Source organism: Balaenoptera physalus (genome assembly GCF_965194825.1).
Source record: "Balaenoptera physalus genome assembly, chromosome: 7".
In the NCBI taxonomy this organism is placed as follows: domain Eukaryota; kingdom Metazoa; phylum Chordata; class Mammalia; order Artiodactyla; family Balaenopteridae; genus Balaenoptera; species Balaenoptera physalus.
Genome location: NC_138886.1, coordinates 96,698,965 through 96,723,669, shown reverse-complemented (window position 1 = coordinate 96,723,669; position 24,705 = coordinate 96,698,965). Strand labels below are relative to the sequence as shown.

The 24,705-nt window shown below is 40.2% G+C and overlaps 1 protein-coding gene and 1 pseudogene across 6 annotated transcripts in view; one reads left to right on the top strand and one right to left on the bottom strand.

Annotated features, from left to right (window-relative positions):
- LOC309664418 (uncharacterized protein) overlaps positions 1-6,045 on the bottom strand; it is a 29,400-nt gene extending 23,355 nt beyond the window's left edge. The window contains exons 1-3 of one of the 5 annotated variants that reach the window (XM_082469792.1): positions 5,673-6,045; positions 4,457-4,515; positions 2,384-2,510 (exon numbers count right to left, since the gene is read on the bottom strand). In XM_082469792.1, coding sequence (XP_082325918.1) covers positions 2,384-2,510; positions 4,457-4,471 — 142 coding nt within the window. In that variant the 5' untranslated portion in view covers positions 4,472-4,515; positions 5,673-6,045. Of the gene's footprint in view, positions 1-2,383; positions 2,536-3,851; positions 3,885-4,456; positions 4,516-5,672 lie in introns of those variants that run through there. The other 4 variants (XM_082469793.1, XM_082469790.1, XM_082469791.1 and 1 more) reach the window with 4 other exon arrangements.
- A 2,948-nt stretch (positions 6,046-8,993) lies between these two features.
- On the top strand, positions 8,994-23,659 carry LOC309664315 (nonsense-mediated mRNA decay factor SMG5 pseudogene; annotated as a pseudogene). The gene is made up of 2 exons: positions 8,994-14,056; positions 14,100-23,659. The product of its transcript is annotated as a nonsense-mediated mRNA decay factor SMG5 pseudogene (transcript).
- Positions 23,660-24,705: the final 1,046 nt, after the last annotated feature.

The window sequence follows — 24,705 nt, the reverse complement described above, 5'->3', positions numbered from 1 at the left end:
CTGCATTGGCAGGCAGATTCTCAACCACTGCGCCACCAGGGAAGCCCCATTAAATTTTTATCATGGGATTGCAGCAGTTCAGTCACATCTTCAGGATCCGCTTCTAATTCTGATTCTTCTGCTTCTTCCACCACATCTGCAGTTACATCCTTCACTCAAGTTTGGAACCCCTCAAAGTCATCCATAATGATTGGAATCAACTTCTTCCAAACTCCTGTTCAGGCTGATATTGTAAACCCTTCCCATGAATCACAAATGTTCTTAATCGCATCTAGAATGGTCAACCCTTTCCAGAAGGTTCTCAATTGACTCTGCCCAGACCCACAGAGGAATCACTATCTATGGCAGCCATAGCTTTACAAAATATATTTTTTAAATAATAAGACTTGAAAGTCAAAACAACTCAACACATGGGCTGCAGAATGGATGTTGTGTTAGCAAGCATAAACATACTAATCACATTGTACATCTCCATCAGAGCTCTTGAGTGACCAGGTGCATAATCAATGAGCATGTTTTGAAAGAAATCTTTTTTCTGAGCAGTAGGTCTAACAATAGGCTTAAAATACTCAGTAAATCATGTTGTCAACATACGTGCTGTCATCCAGGCTTTGTTGTTCCATTTCCAGAGCACAGGCAAAGTAAATTCAGCATAATTCCTAAGGCCCCTAGAATTTCTGGAATGGTAAATGAGCCCTGGATTCAAATTAAAGTCACCAGCTGCATTAGCTTGCAACAAGAGAGTCAGTCTATCCCTTGAAGCTTTGAAGCCAGGCGTTGACTTCTCCTCTCTACGTATGAAAGTCCTAGATGGCATCTTTTCCAATAGAAGAGTATTTCACCTACATTAAAACTCTGTTGTGTAGTGTAGCCACCTTCATTAATCATCTTAGCTAGATCTTCTGGATAACTTGCTGCAGCTTCTACATCAGCACTTGCTGCTCCCCCTTGCACGTTCATCTTATAGAGACGGCTTCTTTCCTTAACCCTCATGAACCAACCTATAATAGATTCAAACTCTTCTGCAGGTTCCTTGCCTCTCTCAGCCTTTACAGAATTGAAGAGAGTTAGGACCTTGCCCTGTATTACACTTTGGCTTAAGGGAATGTTGTTTGACCTTTTATCCAGGACGCTAAAATATTCTCCATATCAGTAATCAGGCTGTTTCACTTTCTTATCATTCATGTGTTCACTCGAGTTATCACTTTAATTGTCCTTCAAGAACTTTTCTTTTGCATTCACAACTTGGCTAACTGGTGCGATGAGCCTCGCTTTCAGTATATCTCGGCTTTTGACATGCCTTCCTTACTAATAATTTCTATTTTTTAATTTAAAGTAAGTGGCATGTAACTCTTCCTTTCACTTGAACACTTACAAGCCATTGTAGGGTTATTAATTGGCCTGATTTCAATATTATTATGTCTCAGGAAATAGGAGGTCTGAAGAGAAAGAGAGAGATGGGGGAATGGCCAGTCAGCGGAGCAGTCAAAACACACACGTATTTATCAATCAAGTTTGCCATCTCATACGGGTGCAATTCATGGTGCCCCAAAACAATCACAACAGATCACCATAACAAATATAATAATGAAAGAGTCTGAAACGTTGTGAGAATTACCAAAACATGACACAGAGACACAAAGTGAGCAAATGCTGTTTGAAAACTGGCAGCAATAGACAGAGTTGGACCCAAGGGGCTGCCACAAACTTTCCATTTGTAAAAAAAAGTAACAGCTGAGAAGCCTAATAAAGTAAAGCACAATAAAACCAGGTATTCCTGTAGGTATAAATACTTGCCGTAAGACCCAGGAAACAACAACTAGGGTCTTTACACAAAGGTATGAAAACATAGCCACACACAGACTGGACTTAAATATTCATAGCACCTTTACTTATGATAGCACCAAAGCAAAGAGGACCTCATGTCTTATCAACAACTGAAAATACACGGCATAGAACGAAACATTACTCATCACTATAAAGAATAAATACAGACACACACAACAATATCCATGAATCTCCAAAGAATTACGCTAAGGGAAAGAAGCCATACAGACAGTATATAAAGTGTGATTCCATTTATAAGAATTTTCAAAAAAGGCAAAAGTATTGAAATAGAAAGAGGATCAGTGATTATCATAAAATGGGTGGGAAGAGAGGACTGAGAAAGGCCATAAGGAAAATTTTCACATGATAGGAATATCTGTATGGTTTTGGTGGTATAGCCGTACACATTTTTCAAAAGTCACTGAATTATACATAGAAATTTGTTGAATTTTATTTTCTGTTAATTATACCTCAATATAGATGATTTTTTAAAAAACAGGAGAAGAAACAGAAAATCAAATACACTGTAGGCAGTCGCATGATAAAGTAGACTCACCCAATGAGACAAGGTGGTTGTAGTTCTCCAGCATCACATCTCTGTACAGGGTCCGCTGAGCAGAGTTCATACACTGCCACTCCTCCAGGGTAAACTCCACAGTCACGTCCTTGAATGACACTGATGTCTGTGAAAGCACATTTCTCATCAATCTGAAGAATTCAAAATTAGGTGACATGGATAATACCTTTGGAATGTAAGATAAAAACTGAAATTTTTTCACATTATGAAAAATCAAAAATATCTGACAGTACACACATTATCTGTGATGTCCTAGGGAAGCAGGCACTTTCATAGTTTTGGCTCTGCCTTTAAATTCCATCCAAAATTTGATCACTTCAAAGTACAACTGCTAACATCACCATTTCTTGAAAGGATTACTGAAAGTCCTGCTACATCATTTGTTTCCACCACTGTCTCACTAGAGTCCACTCTCAGAGTTATTATTAAAGTATAAGTCAGGTCATGTCTTTTCTCAGCTCAAAATTCTCTAAACAACCTAGTAAACAGAGATAAATATTGAATTCATAGATTAGGAGATTCAGTATGATGGAGATGGTCAGTTCTCCACAAAGAAATCTATAGATTCAATGAAATCATAATCAAAAGCTTACCAGGATTTTTAGAATCACAAGTTAATTCTAATATTTACATAGAAAGCAAACAACCTAGAATATGAAAACTGTTTTGAAAAAGAACAAGGTCGGAGGACTGATATTACTTGATTTCAAGACATACCATAGAGCTTAAGACAAAGAAAGTGTGTGATATTAATGAAAATGAAACACAGAGATCAAAAGAAAAAGTCTAAAAATTATATATACAAACATAATGCACACACACATTTCTTTAATTTAGGTGTCTGGGCAATTCAATGGAGAAAGTATATTCTGACACAAATCATGTTAGACTAAAAAACTCCATTAGACAAAAAATAATAACAATAACTTTGATTCATACTTTGCACCACAAAAAATAATTAATTCAAACTGATCAAGACCTCAATCTGCTTTCTGTTTAGATTTTATAGTCATGTGAATATATCACCTATCTAAAAAAGAAAGTGACAGCTGGTGTACTGAAGTTGGAACCAGCAAAATGGTTGAGTGCATGCTCCCTCAACTCAGTATTTAGAATATACTACCAGTACAAATTTCCAAGCCCAACCTCAGACTCTGAAATTCTAGATTTATGACAGGGCCAACCCGTTAACACATTTGGTTGTTTTCTGATCAGCATTCCCTGTGTTAAGTAGAAAGTTTAAATATATGAAGACAGAAATTATTGATGTAACAACAAATATAAGAAAACTATCAGCAAGGTCATGAAAATACATTGTAAAAACAGACAAAAATGTACAATTTTCTCTGAAAATAATAAAAAAATAGAAAACCAGACTAGATCCATGACTGTTTAAATAAAGTGACTCAGTAATCTACATCAACACACAAAAAGCAGATGTACTCACAAAGTCCAGTTTTAGAGATGAGTTTCAGGAAGTCTATAACAGATGATTTTCTCATATGAAATAGACAGAGAGAGAGAGAGAGAGAAAGGATAAATGAAGGAAGGGGGAAGGGAAAGGAGAGGAGAGGAGAAAAGAGCAGAAAAGAGCCCCAAAGACTAATATAGCCAAGATACCACAGTTAGTCAGCGACATAAGAAAACAAAATTATAGGCTAATCTAGTGTGTGAATACAGAATAAAAGTTCAAATATGATAATAGCAAAAAGATGTCAGTTACAAATTTAAAACCAAAAACAAAAAGGCTCACACCCATTATCAAGTAGGGTCTATACAAGAATTCAAGAGTAAGTGAACATTCTAAAATCCATTTAAGCTACCTGCTACCTCTAATATTTGGAGATTCAAAAAAATAAGCTATAGATTTACTCCAATAGATACAAAAAGGTATTCGATATAATTCAGGGTACATTCATGACCCAAGTAAAACTGATTATAAAAGGGAAATAACTTACACTGATAAAAGATGTGTAACACAATCTGAGAGCAATCTGAAATCAAGAGTTGAATCCATCATACCACTAACAGGGGGATGAATAAAGAGCTCACCTCAGATATGTTCATTTTCAGTAGGTCTTGGGAGAGCGTAGAGGACGGTGAAGACTCAGCTGGGGGGACAGAAAGAGGAAAGGGTCAGGACACCCGGCCTGCCTTATAGTTCCTACATTCACTCCCCAATTCCCTCAGCAGCCCAGCTGAGGGGTAGCCTCCCTAAGGACTCACTTTGGCCCTTGAAAAGGCAAGGGAAGTACCCTGTGGAAGCACCACTTGTCCATTTTCCAGTTTGAAATGATCATGGGGCTTAAACCTACCACTTCTCAGTTGGTAAAAATAACTTTTTTTACTAATTTAAACAATACAAACAAAAACTAACAGACTAAAATACACCAAAGGACATGTTTCATTAAAATTAACAGTAGAAGGAAAGACACAGCCTGCATCCTTACTTTGTTTGCCAAGCAAAATTGTTTACCCAGCAAAACTGTTTACCCCTTGAGTTAGAAAATCCACAGGAAGCCCAGTAAAAAGGATGGCAAGCTTTAAGACAATTTTTAAAAACATTATTTAAGTGGGCTTCAGTTTCTCAAAAGGGACTCTTGATAAGTTTCTTTTGATGACTGAACAGTATGAACGACTGTTCGACTCCTGGCTCTGTCACAATCCGGTTGAGCCTGGAGAAGTCACCGGCCCTCTCAAACTCAGGACCACCTCACCAACCTGAGACTCAGATTTGCTTTTTGCTTAACGTGTGTCTAATGCAGATGCTCATACCGCTATCACGAGATAATTGGGAGGCTTATGTAAACCACCCAATGAAAAGAACAAAGTGTCTTCTAAATACAGCATCTATTATCACTTTGTCTGCGGTTAGTACCCGGCACTTCGCTGTTTTTCCAAATGACACCACATCGAATTCTCAGAACAACGCCATGAAGCCGGCATTATTCATAGCCTCCTTTGCAGACCTGACTCGCCCCCAGGTTACTTCTCCCGCCCACAGTACAGGTGACACGGCTGTAACTGACCGGGTCTCTCCCGCTCCAGAGCAGGGCTGCCCAGCACACCCTCCGCCCGCGCTTTCTGGCCCGCTCACGGCCAGCGGGACCACCGCGCTTTCCCTCCCACTGTCCGCCCCGGCGTCCCCCCTTCAGACGCAGGCGAGACCGGGCATTCCGTCCCCACACGCACCGTCCCCGCTCCTAACGGGTCTCAGCTCCACCTGCCCCGGAGACCACAAGGCCCGAACCGGGATCGCCCCACCCACCTTCCCAGGGCCGAGATCCAGGCCAGACCCGGGCACTGCAGTCCCGCCTGGGCCAGAGGACGGCCCGAGACGTCCCGCTTCCGCCCCCGCCACAAGAACGCGGCTCTCAGCAAAGCTTCAGGCCACGCGAAGTCCCCGTCCCCGCCGTGCAGATCCCGCACCTGCGAGGACCGAAGCTCCAGATTCTACACACCACGATGCCTGTGAGGGCGGAAGGGATGAGGTGGGGCCTATGTTGCACAGGCGCAGAGGAAGCCCCAGAGACCAGGAGGGCTGTGGAGGGAGAAAGACTACATTTCCCGTCGCTCCCCGCGCCCTGGGGTGTCTTGAACAGAGCAATCAATTTATTGCGGCAGAGTAGAAATACGGGGGAAATGCTTGTTCCGTGGTCCTGGGTTCCCCGAGACCCCGGATCGGGTGTTTCTCCGCACTGTGGTTCTTGGACTATCTCCATACCTGGCCTATGTGGGTGTACCAAGGCAAGCACGTAAAGGTCATGACTGATATCAGATTCTCCAGATTGCTAGATCCTGATAGTCCCGAGAAAATATCCTCCTAATGGAATAGAATTTTCCGTCTCTGCATTAATTAACCTACTTGGCATCAAGGGGGCGTCCTTTGTGAAAGACAAATAGCGTATTTTCTCAAAAGTGAGTTCACTGGTTTAGTCATAATGGGACAGCCTTCTTTTTCATTTACTGCAATTTTGAAACCAAGCAGGACGCTACAGGGCTCTTCTGGATACAAAAGCCTTTCCCAGTCCCTTGCATCTTTGTAGGAAAAAGGTTTCAGCTCTTAGACCATCGCTGAGTTCCAAAGGACAGATTCAAACAGTTACTAACCAGGGAAGGGAGGGAACGCAGAAGCAAAGAGGAGCAGTCAAGAAACAATAGTGCAGCTGTAAAACAGGGACCTGGTTCCTCCCCAGGGGATTATACATAAAATATGTTTGAGTTTTGTTGCAGGATCTAAAGCCCCCTCTCTGCAGGAGGATGGTTAACTTCAGGTTGAGCACAATATTCCTGAAGAGCACCCAGTCACCTCATCACCAACCAAAGTAGATACCTTGCAGGCTCCGCCCCCAAATATGCCTATAAAACTCTTCCCCCCAAATCATCTAGGAGTTCAGGTCTTTTGAGCATGAGCCACCCGTTCATTCTCCTTGCTTGACCACTGCAGTAAATCTTTACCTGCTCCAAACATCAATGTTTTGGTCTGTTTGGCCTTACTGTGCATCAGGTACATGAACTTGCATTCGGCAATGATTTTCTATGTAAAAATTCCTGACCTTCTAACGCTAAATCTAAATATGACAGTATAATGCACTGATAGCCCAACCATGTTTGTTTTATGCAAACTAGATGGCCCTCCTCATGACATAGGCCTAGGAAAATACTCAATATACTTTGCAAGTATTTTTTTCATACACCACCAATTCTGATCTGAGCAAGGCTGTTGAAAAATCATTATTCTTTCAACATTGTATGGAGTGTTTCCTGTGTTCTTTAATGTATATAAATATATTTCAACATTTTGTTTTAAATGATACAAAAACACAAGATCAGTTTCATCAAAAGAGTAGTGCTTGATGGGATAATTGGAGGAAGTTCCCGCTCTCCATCTCCTTCCCAAACATAACCAATGTTAATTAGCCTCAATTTTATTCAGTGCAGTACACCACACAAATACATTTTTCAAATACAAGCTTTTCTTTTTTCTACTTATTTACAGCTTATTTTGACCCTTAATTAAAGTGTAATCATATCATCAGGTCAAACTATTTAGAACTACATTGCTGGGCTGCACCCTGCACACCTGCAAGAAAAGATATCTTTACAAAAGTGAAATAGTGACATTATCCTGTCTGCCACTAATATAATCCTGGCCAATATATATCCTCTCTCTTCTTTAAATCTCTTATGCAGGTTAATACTTTTCTTCATATAGACTTACATATAGGTAAACATTTATTAAGTTCTTTGAATTTGAATCTTATTACAGTAAATAAAACACTCTCACATATGGTATAACAAATATTTATTTGCACATAGGAGAGATGCTTGTTTTGATATATTAACAATATTTTCTCCTTCATTCTCTAATTTATTTTTTAACTAATTTTAGTATTAATGGTCTTGGATTTTCATGCACATAATGACAAGTTACTCATTTTCAATTTTATCATAAATTTGTCCTCTGTTATGGGCTGAATTGTGCCCACCTCCCAAATTAATATGTTGAAGTCCTAAGCCTGAGTACCCTACTATGTAACTATATTCAGATTTAGGGCCTTCAGAGAAGTAATTAAGTTAAAATGAGGCTGTTAAGGTAAGCTCTAATCCAATCCAACTGGTGTTCTTATAAGAAGCTTTGGATACACAAGGAGACACAAGGAATGCATACCTACAGAAGAAAGACCATATGAAGACACAATAAGAAGGCAACACTAAAAAAAGCCCCAGAGATCTAAAGCACAATATAGTGAATATAAACAACAATATTGTATTATAATCGTCAAACTTGGTAAGACTAGGTCTTAATTATTCCAATCACCAAAAAAAAAAAAAGATAATCATGTGACATGATCAAGGTGCTAATTGTCACTACAACAGCAATCATACTACAATACATAAACCTATCAAATCAACATGTTTTACAACTTAAATTTACATAATGTTATATGTCAAATATATTTCAATTTAAAAAAGGAGACAACCACCTGCAAGCCAAGGAGAGATTCCACAGAAGACACCAAAATTAAGGACACCTTGATTATGAACTTCTAGACTCTCGAACTGTAAGAAAATATATTTCTGTTGCTTGAGCCCTCAGTCTGCACCATTTTATTATGGCAGACCTAGCAAACTAATACACCTCTCTAATGAATTAAAAATAATAAGCACAAAAAGGCTGGTGGAGCTTTATTAAATAAGTCATAATCGAATTTAAGTAAAGATTACTAATGGAGATAAAGTATATATACATCTCATCTCATATATTATACATATTATATATGAAATATCTTTTCTGTGTATTCATAGAACCTGCTGTGTGACACCTATTATTCTAGATGCTGTGTTGACAGTAGGGAAAAAGAAATAAAAATCCCTTTACTCTGCTCTTGGTTTTCTGTTCAGGATTAGTCTATTAGTTGGAATCACAGCAAGAGAGCAAGAGAGTATGGCACTAACCTGGCAGAAAGTCCTGACCAAATTGGTGCTGCTCCCTTAGGTTGAGGTGCTTGGTCATGACTGGCCCTTTGTTCAGGACAAGATAGTCCAAAGAAGAGCCTTGCTCTCATCTCACTTAACAAATCTTAATGGCAAAACACAAAAAGATCAAACCGTTTACAAATAACATAAATACATCTCAGAACCAAGCTCAAGAATATTTATTTGGCTACAAAATATCCACCACCCAACGAGTCTGTAATCCAATTGAAAATGACCAGATTTGTAAAGATTCAAGAAAATGGGATCCATGCGGAGCAAAATAAACCAATTAAAATTGTTGCTAATCATATACTGGTGTTAGAATTAGGAGAAGGGTTTTAAAACAGTTATTGTCACTGTATTCTGTACATTCAAAAAGTTAAGTAGAGGCATGGGAGATAAAAGATTCAAATTGAACTTCTAGATGTAGATGAAAGCTACAATGCTTGATATAAGAAATACAATTGATGGGATCAACAGCACATTATGAATTTCTAGGGAAAAGACATAAGGAAAAAAAAAACAGAGAAAAAAATTAACAATGAACAGCAAATGGTAGAAAAACTTCAAGTGACCAGGTAAATATGCAATTGGAGTTCCTGTAGGAGTGTGAGGGATATGGGAGAGAAAATTTAGAGAAATAATGCTTGAAAACTTTACAGACTGTAAATCCATACATCCATGAAGTTTATGTCAAGCATAAGAAACATAAAGCTACACCAAAGTATATCATAATCAAATTGCTCAAAACCAGTGATAAATATAAAATATTAAAAGCAGCTGGAGGCTTCCCTGGTGGCACAGTGGTTAAGAATCCTCCTGCCAGTGCAGGGGACACGGGCTTGATCCCTGGTCCGGGAAGATCCCACATGCCGCGGAGCAACTAAGCCTGTGTGCCACAACTACTGAGCCTGCGATCTAGAGCCCGCGAGCCACAACTACTGAGCCCACAGTGCTGCAGCTACTGAAGCCCACGTGCCTAGAGCCTGTGCTCTGCAGCAAAAGAAGGCACCACAATGAGAAGCCTGTGCACCGCAATGAAGAGTAGCCCCTGCTCACCACAACTAGAGAAAGCCCGTGCACAGCAACAAAGACCCAATGCAGCCAAAAATAAATAAAATAAAATAAATTAATTTTTAAAAAAAGCTTTAAAAAATAAAAGCAGCTGGAGAAAAAAATAATTTGTACAAGGAAGCTAAGATAAAGATGACAAATTTCTTGTCAGAAACAAAGCAAGAAAAAAAAGAAAGAAAAGAAAGAAAGAAAGGGACTAAAAAAAAAAAAATGTCAACTTGGCAGTTGGGGAGAACAGCAAAATCTTTCAAAATGATGAACAAATAAAGTTTTTTAAAAATACCTCTTGATTTTATTTTTTAAAGAATTTATGTTTCATTTGTATTAGCTTTTTGAATTTAATCACAGCTACTCTCAGGGGCCCTTTTTCCTGAGAATTATTAGCTAGAAAGTAGGGTGAAACCAAATCACAGATTAGACATCCCTCTGTAAAAAATAACAATTAAAATAATCATTTTATCTGAGTATTCTGACAAACTTCAGGGAAAGAACCTGACATAGGATTTAGTCACCTAACCCTCCATATATCTGTACAACCACTCAAGACTATAACAGTGTTGCACCCTCAGGGAGCTTTCAAGGGAAAGAAGGGGGTAACCTAAACTAGAATTATCAGGGCAGAACCTAAATTTCAAAATAGGTCCATATAACCCCATATTCTTTTTATCCTATCATTACCGAGGAGGTGCGTGGAGGAAATTAATCCTTTCTGAAGAGAGCTGAATTCAGTGGTCAAACTGCTTTACTAAGGTTAATTTTTTAAGACCTGCAGATCTTAGATTTGCATTCTCTGGAGAACTAGATTATTGGTGGACCCATATAATAAATTACATAGCTCCAAGGAGAAGCTAGAGTGAGACTCGTTAAAAATCAGTTATTTAAAACATCAAGTTATTTAAAACATCAAATGTACCTATGTATGCATTATGTGAGTCCCAGATGAAGAAGAGAGAAAAGAGCAGAGAGATTACTTGAAGGACGAGGGCCAAAAATCTCCCAAATTAGAGAAAAGGAGGTATGTACAAATTCAAGAAACTCAATCATCTACAAAGAGGATAAACCCAAAGAGGCCTACACTGAGATACATTAAAATTAAACTGTTGAAAGACAAAGACAAAGAGAGAATCTTGAAAGTAGTAGGAAAAAAGTGACTTGTCACGAACAAGGTATCCATCCTCATTAAGATTATCAACGAATTTCTCAGCAGAAATCTTGGAGGCCAGAAGGCATTGGATGCTATATAGAAAGTATTGAAAGGGGAAAAAAATCTTATCAACTGAGAATATTATATCCAATTGAGAGTTTTATATCCAGAAAAAAATGACTTTATAAATGTGTAAGATATTAACATATTCCCTGTTAAACAAAAGCTGAGGGAATTCATGATCACTAGACTACCCTAAAAAATGCTGAAGGGACTCCTCCAGATTATAATGAAAGGACACTAGGGAGTAATTTGAAACCATATGAACATATAACGATCTCCAGTAACGGTATACCCATGAGAAAATTTTTAAAAATTATAATTTTGTTTATAACTTTACTTTTTATTTTCTACAGGATTTAAAAGAAAAATGCATGAATGTCATTATAAAACTGTGCTAATGAGCAAAGAAACTATAAAGATGTACCTTGAGACATCAGTAACATAAAGTGCAGGGAGATGGAATTATAAAGGGGTAGTTTTGTGTGCAATTACATTTATATTGTTTCAGTTCAAAATAGAGTACTATAACTTTAGGATGTTAGATGTAACCCTTATGGTAACCACAAAGAAAATATCTGTAAAAGGAGTTAGAAGGCAGCTGACACATGTGACTACAAACAATTTACTAAACACAAGGGAAGGTAGTCATAGACAAAATGAGTTACCACAAAAAGCCATAAGAATTACAGAAAACAAATAATTACTTTATTTATGGAAAAATAACAAAAGAATTATTTCTTAACAGTAATTAAATATAAGTGGATTAAAATTCTGAAGCACAAGGCATAGTTTTGCACAGCTGATTTTTACAAAAAGGATATACTATATACAGCAGACTCACTTTAGATCTAAGGATACACATAAGTTAAAAGTGAAAGGATGGAAAAGATATCCTATGCAAATAGTAACCAAAAGAGCTGCATGGCTATATATTAATATCAGACAAAATAGATGTTAAATCTAAAACTGGTAAAAGAGAAAAATAAGAACATTATGTATTGGTAAAAGAAATATTTCACTGAGAATATATAATAACTATAGATATGTACACAACAAACCTCAGAGCGCCAAAGTATACAAGGCAAATGTCGACAAAATTGAAGGGAGATATAGACACGTCCACAGCTAGAGAGCAAGATTTCAATACCCCATATTCAATAATAGAACAACCAGCCAGAGGATCAATAAGGAAATAGAAAATCTGAACAACAATATAAAACAATTAGACCTAAAAGACATACATAGAACACTCCACCCAGAAAGCACAGAACACACACTTTTCTTCAAGTGCATATTGAACATTTTGTATGATACATCATATGTTAGCTTACAAAAAGAACCAAAAAAAAAAGCGAAGAAAGCCTTTGTGAACTACAGGAAACCATTACAAGTGATAATCTATGCATAACTCTGGTCCCAGAGGATGAGACAAAGAAAGGGGTAGAAAGTATATTTAAGGAAATAATGGCTGAGAACTTTCCATCTCTGCAGAGATATTTGGACATCCAAGTTTACAAAGCTCATAAGTCTCCAAACAGATCCAACCCAGAGAGATCTTCTCCAACAAGCATTGTGATAAAACTGCCTAAAATCAAAGGCAAAGAGAAAGTTTTAAAAGCAACAAGGAAAAAAGAAGCATCACATGCAGTGGAAACCCCCCCCCCATAAGACTATCAGCAGATACCTCAAAATAAACTTTGCAGGGTATGAGAGAGTGGGATGATAAATTCAACATGCTGAAAGAAAAAAAAAAAAAATTAACCAAAAATAGTTTACCTGAAAAGCTGTCTTTCAGAAATGGAGTGATAAAGACTCTCAGACAAGGAAAATCTAATGGAATACACAACTGCTAGACCTACACTGCTTACATTGCCAAAGGGAGTTCTTCAAGGTTAAATGAAAAAACACTAAGAACATTAAAACAAAAAGATACAAAACACATTGGTAAGGCAAGTATATAGTGAAATAGGAATACAACAATGCATAAATATGATGGTGTGTTAATTAATCATACAAAGGTTAAAGGACAGAAGCATTAAAAATAACTACACTTACACGCTAATTTGCTATAGATAAACAATATAAAAATACATAAACTGTGACGTCAAATCATAAACTGTTGCGGGAAGCGAGTAAAAGGGTAGAATTTGTATGTGAATAGTTAGGTTGTCGCAGCCTAAAATAGACTGTTATATGTATAAGATGTTCATGGCTTATCAGCTTCACAGTAACCACAAAGCAAAGACCTACAGTAGATACACAAGAGAAAAAGTAAAGAAAACCAAACATTCCTCTACAGGAAATCATCAGTTCACAAAGAAAGACATCAAGAGACAAAGAAAGGAACAGGAAGACTACAAAACAGCCAGAAAAAATTAACAAGATGTCATTAGTAAGCTCTTACATATAAATAAATACTCTAAATGTAAATAGATAAACATTTCCAATTAAAGGACAGAGTGATTGAACGAATTTTTAAAAAGACTAACTGTATTCCACCTAAAGAGATTTTTTTTCCACCTTTCATGACAAATAAAAGTGAGGAGATGGAAAAAATATATTCCATGAAAATAAAAACCAAAAATGAGCAAGGGTAGGCAGTCGCGGGCAGCCATCTCCCTGCGATGGCGGCAGAGCAGGGCCGGCTGCTGCCGCGGCCAGAAAGACGGCAGTGCTGGCGATAGTGGTGGGTATAGCGGGGGCCTGTGACCGGGAGCCATCCTCGGGCCCAGGCACCATGAGCCAAGCACCCCCCCCCCCCACCAAAGGGGAGAGCAGCGAGCCCGCGAAGCAAAGGTCCCCAACACTAAGCGGCTTTATCCGGGCTGTGGTGAAGGCTGTGCATCGACTTGACCTCATCCTTTGCAACAAAACCGCTTATCAAGAAGGGTTCAAAAAAAAAAAAAAAAAAAAAAAAAAAAAAAAAAAAAGAAGGGTTCAAACCAGAGACCATTAGCCTGAGGAACAAGCTGTGATCTCTGCGTCAAGCACCCGGTGGACTACGGGAGGAAGGCTGAACAGCTGCTGTGGAGAAAGGTATGCTGCGAAGTTATCCAGCTTATCACGACTAACAGAAAGCATATCCACAGCCGGAGCACCTTAGAATGTGCCTACAGGACACACCTGGTCGCTGGGATTGGCTTCTACCAGCATCTCCTTCCCTATATCCAGTCCCACTACCAGCTAGAACTGCAATGCTGCATCGACTGGACCCATGTCACCGACCCCCTCATAGGATGCAGGAAGCCAGTGTCTGCCTCAGGGAAGGAGATGGATTGGGCACAGACAGCATGCCACCAATGGCTAATGTACCTGGGGGATTTGTCATGATATCAGAATGAATTAGCTGGCGTAAACTCTGAGCTGCTAGCTGAGAGATTTTACTACCAAGCCCTGTCAGTGGCTCACCAGATCGGAATGCCTTCAACCAGCTGGGCACCCTTGCAGGCAGCAAATACTGTAACGTGGAAGCCATGTATTGCTACCTGTGCTGCATCTAGTCAGAAGTGTCCTTTGAGGGGCCCTATGGGAATCTCAAGCGGCTGCGTGACAAGGCAGCCAAAATGTACCACAGCTGCAGAAGTGCGAGACTAGGAAACTCTCTCCCAACAAGAAGCGATGTAAAGACATTAAGAGGTTGCTGGTGAACTTTATGTATCTGCAAAGCCTCCTGCAGCCCAAAAGCAGCTCCCTGGACTCAAAGCTGATGTCACTTTGCCAGTCAGTCCTGAAGGACTTCAAGCTCTGTCTCTCCTACCTGCCCTCCCCACCCAACCTCAGCCTGGCCAGTGCGGATGAGGAGGAGTATGAGAGGGGATATGCTTTCCTCCCAGACCTTCTCATCTTTCAAACGGTCATCATCTGCTTTATGGGTGTGCACAGCTTGAAGAGAGCAGGAGCCGAGCAGTACAGCGCAGCTATTGCCTTCACCCTGGCCCTCTTCTCCCGCCTCGTCAATCATGTCAACATAGGGCTGCAAGCTGAGCTGCAAGAGGGCGAGACTCCTGTCCCGGCATTCCAGAGCGATGGCACAGATGAACCAGAGTCCAAGGGACCCTTGGAGAAGGAGGAGGGAGGGTCTGGGTCTTGAGCCTCCTCCTGCAGCACCTCAAGAGGGCGAAGTCAGAAAGAACCAGAAGTTCTCCCGCCTCTCCTGCCTCTGCCGCCCACCCACAGCTGGTGATGACAGTGACATGAGTGAAGGCTTTGAGTAGGACTTGAGCCATGACTCAGCCCAGGACAGCGAGGCCTCGGACAGTGGCTCTGACAAGAGTCTTGAAGGTGGGGGAACGTCCTTTGATGCCAAGACAGATTCAGAAATGAAGAGCCAAGAGTCCAGATCAGACCTGGAAGATAAGGAGGATGAGGAAGGGACACGGGCCCTAGCCCTGGAGCCACCTCGGGCCGGGTCAGAGGCTCCTGAATCCTTCAGTGGCCCACTGGACCCCAGCGAGGCCAGCATTGCCAGCAATCTACAAGCGATGTCCACCCAGATGTTCCAGACTAAAGGCTGCTTCCAACTGGCCCCCACCTTCAACAACCTGCTCCTCCAGCCCACCACCAAAGCTCCCACCTTGGCCAGCCCCAGGCCCCGTGTCAATGGGGATGCAGACAAGCCCTCAGAGCCAGCCTCTGAAGAGGGCTCTGAGTCGGAGGGAAGTGAGTCCAACAGTGGGCGGGGCTGTTGGAACGAGCACAGCATCCAGGAGAAGCTGCAAGTCCTCATGGCCGAAGGCCAGCTTCCTGCTGTGAAAGTCTTCCTGGGCTGGCCGTGAGCCAACCGCAGCATCATCCTTGTATGTGCGCAGAGCTCTCTAAGTCTGTGGAACTGCCTGTCTGTGTTGCTGAATCTGTTGCCAGCTGCTGGCGAACTCCAAGAGTCTGGCCTGGTCCTGTGTCCCAAGGTCCAGGATCTCCTTGAAGGTTGTGAACTGCCTGACCGCCCGTCTAGCCTGCTGCTCCCAGAGGACATGGCACTTCACAGTCTGCCTCCCCTGCAGGCTGCCCACAGATGCTTTAACTGTGACACGGATCAGCTCTTGCTCAGCAGCTTAGAGGAGACAGTCGTGCACATCTGCTGCATCCACAGCGTTGGCCACTTCATTGCCCGCCTGCACGGCAGCAGCCTACAGTTCAACCCAGAGGTCAGCATCTCCCAGTCTGAGCAAGAGAGGCTGCAGCAGCAGGCCCGGGCCCAGTTCCGCATGGCACAGGAGGAAGCTCGGCGGAATGGCCTAATGAGAGACATGGCCCAGCGATGACTTCAGCTTGAGGTCTCTCAGCTGGAAGGGAGCCTGCAGCAGCCCAAGGCCCCGTCAGCAATGTCTCCCTACCTCGTCCCCGACACCCAAGCCCTCTGCCACCACCTCCCTATCATCCGCCAGCCGGCCACCAGTGGCCTCTTCATTGTCATCATCCCAATGACAGTGATCGATGGCCTGGATTTGCTGAAGAAGGAGCACCCAGGGGCCCAGGATGGAATCCAGTACCTGGAGGCAGAGTTTAAAAAAGGGAACAGGAACATTGGCTGCCAGAAAGAGGTGGGGAAGAGCTTCAAGTGGCATAAGCTGAAGAGGCAGGATGCAGATGCCTAGACGCTCTATAAGATCCTGGACAGCTGCAAACAGCTGACTCTGGCCCAGAAGGCAGGTGAGCAGGACCTGAGTGGCATGGTGACCATCAGCACAGGCCTTCCACTGGACAACCCCAGCATGCTCTCAGGCCCTATGCAGGCAGCCTTGCGGGCCGCTGCACATGCCAGTGTGGACATCGAGAATGTTCTGGACTTCTACAAGCAGTGGAAGGAGATTGGTTGAGACCAACCCCCAGGCCCTGCAGCGGGTTGACTGCACATCTCTCCTGCCCTCCCTGGCAGCCAGGACCACCACCTGTAGTCACCCCACCACACGCAGACTCACGCATGTACACAGGAAGGAAGCCCAGCTGCACACAGGCTGCAGGAAGGGCCCAGGAGCCAGCTGGGAGGGTGGGGTCCCCCTGTTTCCAAGACAATGTCAGGAAAGCAAGGAAAGTGCTTGGAGCAGGAGAGGCCTGTGGGCCCCTAGCCAGCCTTCCTGTCTCAGCCCCCCTGCTTTCCCCAGGGGCAGGTGGCAGGCACGGGTGTCTGCGTTTCATTGGAGTCGTTCCCGGACCGCTGAGGGGAAGGGACAGCAGAAGGGGCCCTTCTTCCTCAACCAAGGCATAGGGTGGTTGGTGCCAGGAGTTTGGGCCCTCCGGCCTTGTGGGTAGAGTTGGGTAACACCAGATGTCTGGGTGGTTCTCTGCAGACCCTTCCTCTCCTCGAGGCCCACCCATCCCCCTCTCATCTCCCTTTGCAAGAGCTGGGCAGCTCTGGAGCCTTGGGGACTCTTAAGAAAGAGGGGCCTGGAGCTGCCTGCACCAATAGCAGGGCAGGGCTTAGATCCATCCTGCTGCAGGGGCTGCACACCCACTGCCCCACTTCTCTTTTCTGTCTCCCTTCATCTGGCTTCTGGTGCAGGGAGCAGGCCCATGACGGCTTCAGGCAGTCAGGCCTGTATGCCAGTGAGGGCTCTGTGCCCACCAGCCCCATGGTCACTGCGCTTTGTGCTCTGGGCTGCTGTGCTGGGACAGAGTGGGATGCCAGTAAGAGGAGGGGGGCGACGTTTGAAGCCACCACCCCCCTTACTCTCTAGGGAGGGGCCTGTGTTCGGATGGGCAGCAGAAAGGAGACGTCCCTTGAAGCTGCCTGGCCAGGAGCCCTCTGCCCTGATAGGCTTCCCTACTTTTGCCCTTCCCCAGGACTAAAGGCCTGGAGGAGCTGAGCACGGGGCTAGCTTTTGGAGTGTCGAGGTGAATGTGGGAGCAGAGATCATGAGTGGAACAGCAAGAGCAGGGCTGTGTGTGGGAGGCTTTGGCCAGGATTGCCTCAGCCCCTCCCCCTCAGGCTGCACATATATCTCGGACTGGGGGTTGAAGGCGGGGATCTCAGCTCTGCTGTTCCCCCCAGCCCCAGTGCTAGCCGAGCTTCCCAGGCTGTTCTCAGAGGACAGCAGGCATCCCGCCTCCTTCCTCTAAGACGGTAAGTCTGGGACCACCTGGGGGCAGTGTGATCACCCCCATTTCCAGGCCCTGGCAGAGACTGAGACTAAAGCATCACTTAATAAAGAACCCCCCCGACCTGAAACCTAAAAAAAAAAACAAAAACAAAACCACAAAAACAAAAATGAGCAAGGGTAGCTCTACTTATAACAGAAAAAATAGACTTTATGCCTAAAATTTAACATGAGACACAGAAAGTCATTATATAATATTGAAGGGTCAATTCAGCAAGGGGATTTAACACTTGTAAATTTTATGCAACTGACATTGGCACACCTAAATATATTAAGTCAATACTAACAGATCTGAAGGGAGAAATTGGACAGCAATACAGTAATAGTATGAATTTCATTACCGCATTTTCGATAATGATATATGATCCATATGATAGATATATGGATATATATATATATGATATATGATCATATATGATCCACAGATATATGATCCATACAGAACATCAATATGATCATATATGATCATATATGATCAACAGATATATGATCCATACAGAAAATCAATAAAGAAAGAGCACACTTATGCTATACTTAGACTAAATGGACCTAACAGATATACACAGAGCATTCAGTCAAACACCAACAGAATAGACATTTTCTCAAGGATACATGAAATGTTCTCCAGGAAAAAGCATGTGATAGGTTACAAAGCAAGTCTTAGCAAAATTAAAATATTTAAATCATGTTAAGTACTATTTTTTTTTTTACTACAATGATATGAAACTAGAGATCAATAACAGGAGGAAACCTGGAAATGTGCAAATATGTATAAATTTTTAAAACACATACTCCTGAATAACCAATGGATCAAAAAAAATAATAAAAAGAGATGTAAAAAACACTCTGACATACATAAAAATAGAAATACAACATGGCAAAACTAATGGAATTCAGCAAAAGTGCTCCTAACAGAGAAGTTTATAGTGAAAAGCGCCTACATTAAGGATAAAAAGAGATCTCAAATAAACAATGTAACTTTTTACCTCAAGGAATTAGAAAAAAGAAAACAAGCAAACCCAAGTTTAGCAGAAGAAAATTACGAAGATCAGAGCAAAAATAAGTGGAAATCAGATAAACAATGAAGAGCTAGTTTAAAAAAAATAAGAAAAATCAACAAAACTTCAGCTAACCTAACATCAGGAATAAGAGCAGACTTTGTAACTGATACCACAGAAATACAAAGGATTATAGGAGACTACTATAGGCATTTATATGCTAATAAATAGGATTACTTAGAAGAAATGGATAAATTCCAAGAAACATACAAGCTACCAAGACTGAATTAGGATGAAAGAGAAAATTTGACCAGACCTATAATGAGTAATGAGATTGAATCACTATTCAAAAACCTCCCAACAAGAAAAGCCCAGGAGCAGATAGGTTTCCAGATGAATTCTACCAAGCATTTAAAGAGGAAGTAGTGCCAGTCTTTCCAAATTCTTATAAAATATGGTAGAGGAGAAAACATTCCCAAACTCATTTTTTTGAGGTCAGAATTACCCTGCTTCCAAAACCTGATAAGGACATGGCTAGAAACAAAAGCCACAAACCAATATTCCTGATGAATATAGATGCAAATCATCAACAAAATAGTAGTAATCCAAATCAGTCACACAATAAAAGGAACACACATCCTGATAAAGTGGGATTTATCCCTGGATGCAAGGATGATACAAAATATACAAATTAATAAATGTGATACACCACTTTAATCAAAAGTTAAAAATCATATGATCATCTCAATAAATTCAGAAAAAGAATTGGACAAAATTAAAAATTCTTTCATGATAAAAACTCTCAACAAGTGGACATAGAAGGAACATCCCACAAAATAATAAAGGTCATATATGACAAACCCACTGCTAACATCTTACTCCACAGAAAAAGTTTGAAATCTTTTCCTCTGGAAAAGAGAAGGATGCCACTTTCACCTATCCTCTCAACAATGTATTGGTAGTTCTGGCCCGAGCAATTAGAAGAGAAAAAGAAGGAATAGGCATCCAAACCGGAAGGGAAGAAGTAAAATTGGCTTTTGCAGATGACATATTATTATATATGTAGACTATCCAATACTCCTACGCAAAAAACATTTAGAACTAATAAACAAATTTAATGAAGTAACAAGATACAGAATATACAAAACAATGTAGCTGCATTTCATTACACTAGGAAAAAACTATCTGAAAAAGAAATAAAGAAAATAATCGCATTACAATAGCATCAAAAATAATAATATACTTAGGAATAAATTTAACCAAGGAGGCAAAAATCTGTACACTGAGAACTATAAGACTTTGATGAAAGAAACTGAAGAAATCATAAATAAACAGAAAGATACATTCATGTACTGGAAGAATTGGTTTGTTTTTTTTTAAACATCTTTATTGGAGTATAATTGCTTTACAAGGGTGTGTTAGTTTCTGCTTTATAACAAAGGGAATCAGCTATACATATACATATATCCCCATATCTCCTCCCTCTTGCATCTCCCTCCCACCCTCCCTATCCCACCCCTCTAGGTGGTCACAAAGCACCGAGCTGATCTCCTGTGCTATGCGGCTGCTTCCCACTAGCTATCTATTTTACATTTGGTAGTATTTATAAGTCCATGCCACTCTCTCACTTCGTCCCAGCTTACCCTTTCCCCTCCCCATGTCCTCAAGTCCATGCTCTACGTCTGCGTCTTTATTCCTGTACTGCCCCTAGGTTCTTCAGAACCTTTTTTTTTTTTTTTTAGATTCCATATATATGTGTTAGCATATGGTATTTGTTTTTCTCTTTCTGACTTACTTCACTGTGTATGTCAGACTCTAGGTCCATCCACCTCACTACAAATAACTCAATTTCGATTCATTTTATGGCTGAGTAATATTCCATTGTATATATGTGCCACATCTTCTTTATCCATTCCTAAGAATTGTTATTGTTATACTGTCCCTACAATACAAAGCCATCTATAGATTCAGTGCAACCCCTATCAAAGAGTCAATTACATTTTTCACAGAAATATAAAGTTGCTAAAACTAATCTGGAACCACAACAGACCCCAAATAGACAAAGTAATCCAGAGAAATATTTTTTTAAAAGCTGAAGGCTTCACTCTTTCTGATTTCAAACTCTATTAAAATGCAATACTAATCAAAACAGAATGGTACTGGCATAAAAATGCACATGTAGATAATGAAACAGAATTGAGAGCACAAGAAAAAAACTCATGTGTATATGGCTTACTAATACTTGAGAAGGGAACTGTGAATATATAATGGGGAAAAGATAGTCTCTTCAGTACACAGTATTTGAAAAAGTGGATATTCACATGCAAAATAATGACACTGGATCCTTTTCTTAAATCACTCAAAAATTAACTTCAAATGGATTAAGACTTAAATGTAAGACCTGAACCCATAAAACTCCTCAGAGAAAATATAGGGAAAAGCTTCTTGACATTGGTCTTGGCCATGATTTTATGTATACAACACCAAAGCACAAAGACAATAGCCAAAATAAACAAGTGGAACTACATCAAACTTCTGCACAGCTTCTACACACAACAAAGGAAATAAGAAAATGAAAGGCAACTGACAGAATGGGTGCAAATATTTGCAAGCCACATCTAATAAGGGGTTAATTCTAATATATATATAAGAAACTCATACAGCTCAATATCAAATAATAATAGTGATAATGATAATAAATAAATAATCTGGTTAAAAAATGCATAAAAGACCTGGATAGACATTTTTTTTCACAAAGAAGACATATAAATGGCCAACAGATACATGAAAAGTTGCTCAATGCCAGTAATCATCACTGAAATGAAAATCAAAATCTCAAAGAAATATCACCTCACACCTGGTTAGAATGGCTATTATAAAAATGACAGGAGATAACAAGTGTTGGCAACGATGTGGAGAAAAGGGAACTTTTGTACACTGCTGGTTGGAAAGTAAATTGGTGCACCCACTGGAAAACAGTACGAAGTTTCCCCTAAAAATTAAAAATAGAATTACCATATGATCTAGCAGTTCCTCTCTGGGTGTCCATTCTTAACTAATGAAGTCACTCTCTCAAAGAGATGTCTGCTCTTCCATGTTCTTTAAGCATTATTTACAGTAGTCAAATTATGAAAATAACCTGTGTCCACTGATCAATAAATGAATAAAGAAAATTATGTGTATATATATATATATATATATATATATATATATATATATATATAAAATGGAATATATTTCAACCATATAAATGTCTGCCATTTGCAACAACATTGATGGACCTTGAGGGCATTATACTAAGTGAAATAAGTCAGGCAGAGAAAGATGCATATTGTAGCACCTAACTTATGCATGAAATCTAAGAAACCCTAAGTCATAGAAACAGAGAGTAGGTGGTATTTGGCAGGGAAAGGTAAGGAATACGGGTGGGAGAGGCTAAGATGGTCAAAGGGAACAAACTTCCAGTTTTTAGATGAATAAGTTCTAGGGTGTAATATAAAGCAATGTGACTATAGTCAACAATACTATATACTTGAAATATGCTAAGAGGGTAGATGTTACAAGTTATCATCATGGAAAACAGAGATAACTATGTGAGGTGATAGATATGTTAACTAAACTTATTGTGGTAATCATTTCACAATATATACATGTATCAAATCTCCACATTGTACACCTTAAAGTACACAATGTTATTTGGCAATTAAATCTCAATAATCTGCAAAAAATAGTGAACAATGTTTTCTCATTGAAGGAATTGTTCACCACATTGTTCTATATGGAAAGAAGGGGCTTTTTTGTTTTGGTTTTGGTTTTGGTTTTGGTTTTTTGTTTTTTGTTTTTTTGTTTGTTTCCAGAGTTTGACTTTATTTTGCAGTATAAAATTACTGGAGCCACTGTGAGACAGACATCATTGAAGCAGAGGCTCTGTCAAATCAATACTGCATTGCATCTTGGTCCGCTGAAGAAGCCACACCTGGGTTGGAAAGAAGCTTTGTAGATACATATATATATATATATATATATATATATATATATATATATATATATATATTTAAACATGACATAGCATTTTTAAAAATTTTTATTTATTTTATCTTTGGCTGCGCTGGGTCTTCGTTGCTGCGCGCAGGCTTTTCTCTAGTTGTGTTGAGTGGGGGGCTATTCTTCGTTGCGGTGTGTGGGCTTCCCATTGTGCAGCATGGGCTCTAGGCACGCGGGCTTCAGTAGTTGTGGCATGCGGGCTCAGTAGTTGTGGCACGCGAGCTCTAGAGCTCAGGATCAGTAATTGTGGCACACGGGCTTAGTTGCTCCACTGTATGTGGGATCTTCCTGGACCAGGGATCGAATCAGTGTCCCCTGCATTGGCAGACGGATTCTTAACCACTGCACCACCAGGGAAGCCCTGTAGATATATTTAAACAAATATTTCTAACAAAGTTCATATGAGCTCCTATGAGGACTGTATTATTTTAAAGAATAAATGTGTTCATCAGCTCATTCCATATATAAATCGCTGTTTAAATACACATATATATAAATGTTTCACAGTACTACTTTCATGTGAATTTGAAAAATTATTTCAGTGAATCATTGTCCATCCAATTGTCTGCATTTAAATCACTATTAAAGACACGTTTGAAAAAATTTCATGTAACATTACGAGTGTGCACATTTTAGAAGAGCACTATTTCAATGAATATTTGCCACATTGGTCTGCATGGTAAACATTAGAGACAAATGTTATAAACAAGTTTCTAAAAGGGCCACTTGGTCGAGAAGGTGTGAGAAAGGTTATTTCAGTGAATGAATGTGTTTGCCACACTGGGCTGCCTATATGTGCATTGTTTAAGTGCACATTTATGAAAGATGCTTCTTACAGTATTTCCTGTGTGAGAAGTTGAGAAAATGTTACTTCAGTGAAAGAATGTGTTCCCATTTGTAATGATTATAAAATAGTGTGTTTAAAGAGCCATGTATAAAAGATGTATCTAAGGGTGCTATTTCACCTCTAGTTGATAGAGTTATTTCAAGCAATAGATGTATTTACCACGTGTAATAGATGTAAAATGGTTTTATAGACACAGGTACAAAAGATGTTTCTAAGAGTGCCCCTTACTTGTGAAGTTGAGAACTGTTTTATCAAGGAATAGATATGTTCACCACAATGTATTGCTTGCAAAGCAGTGTTTAAAAATACATGTATAAAAGATATTCCTAAAAGTACTATTTGCATGGGAAGTTGAAAATGGTGTTATCCAGGTATAAATGCATTCACAACAATGCTCTCCATGTAAATCATGTTTTAAAATAAGTGTAAGAATTGTATATAATAGTGCTACTTGCATGGAAAATTGAGATGAGTCTTATTTTAGGAATAGATGTGTTCATCATACTGTACTACATAAAAACAAAGCAAAAAAAGAGTTTAAAAGGTTCGAGAATGCT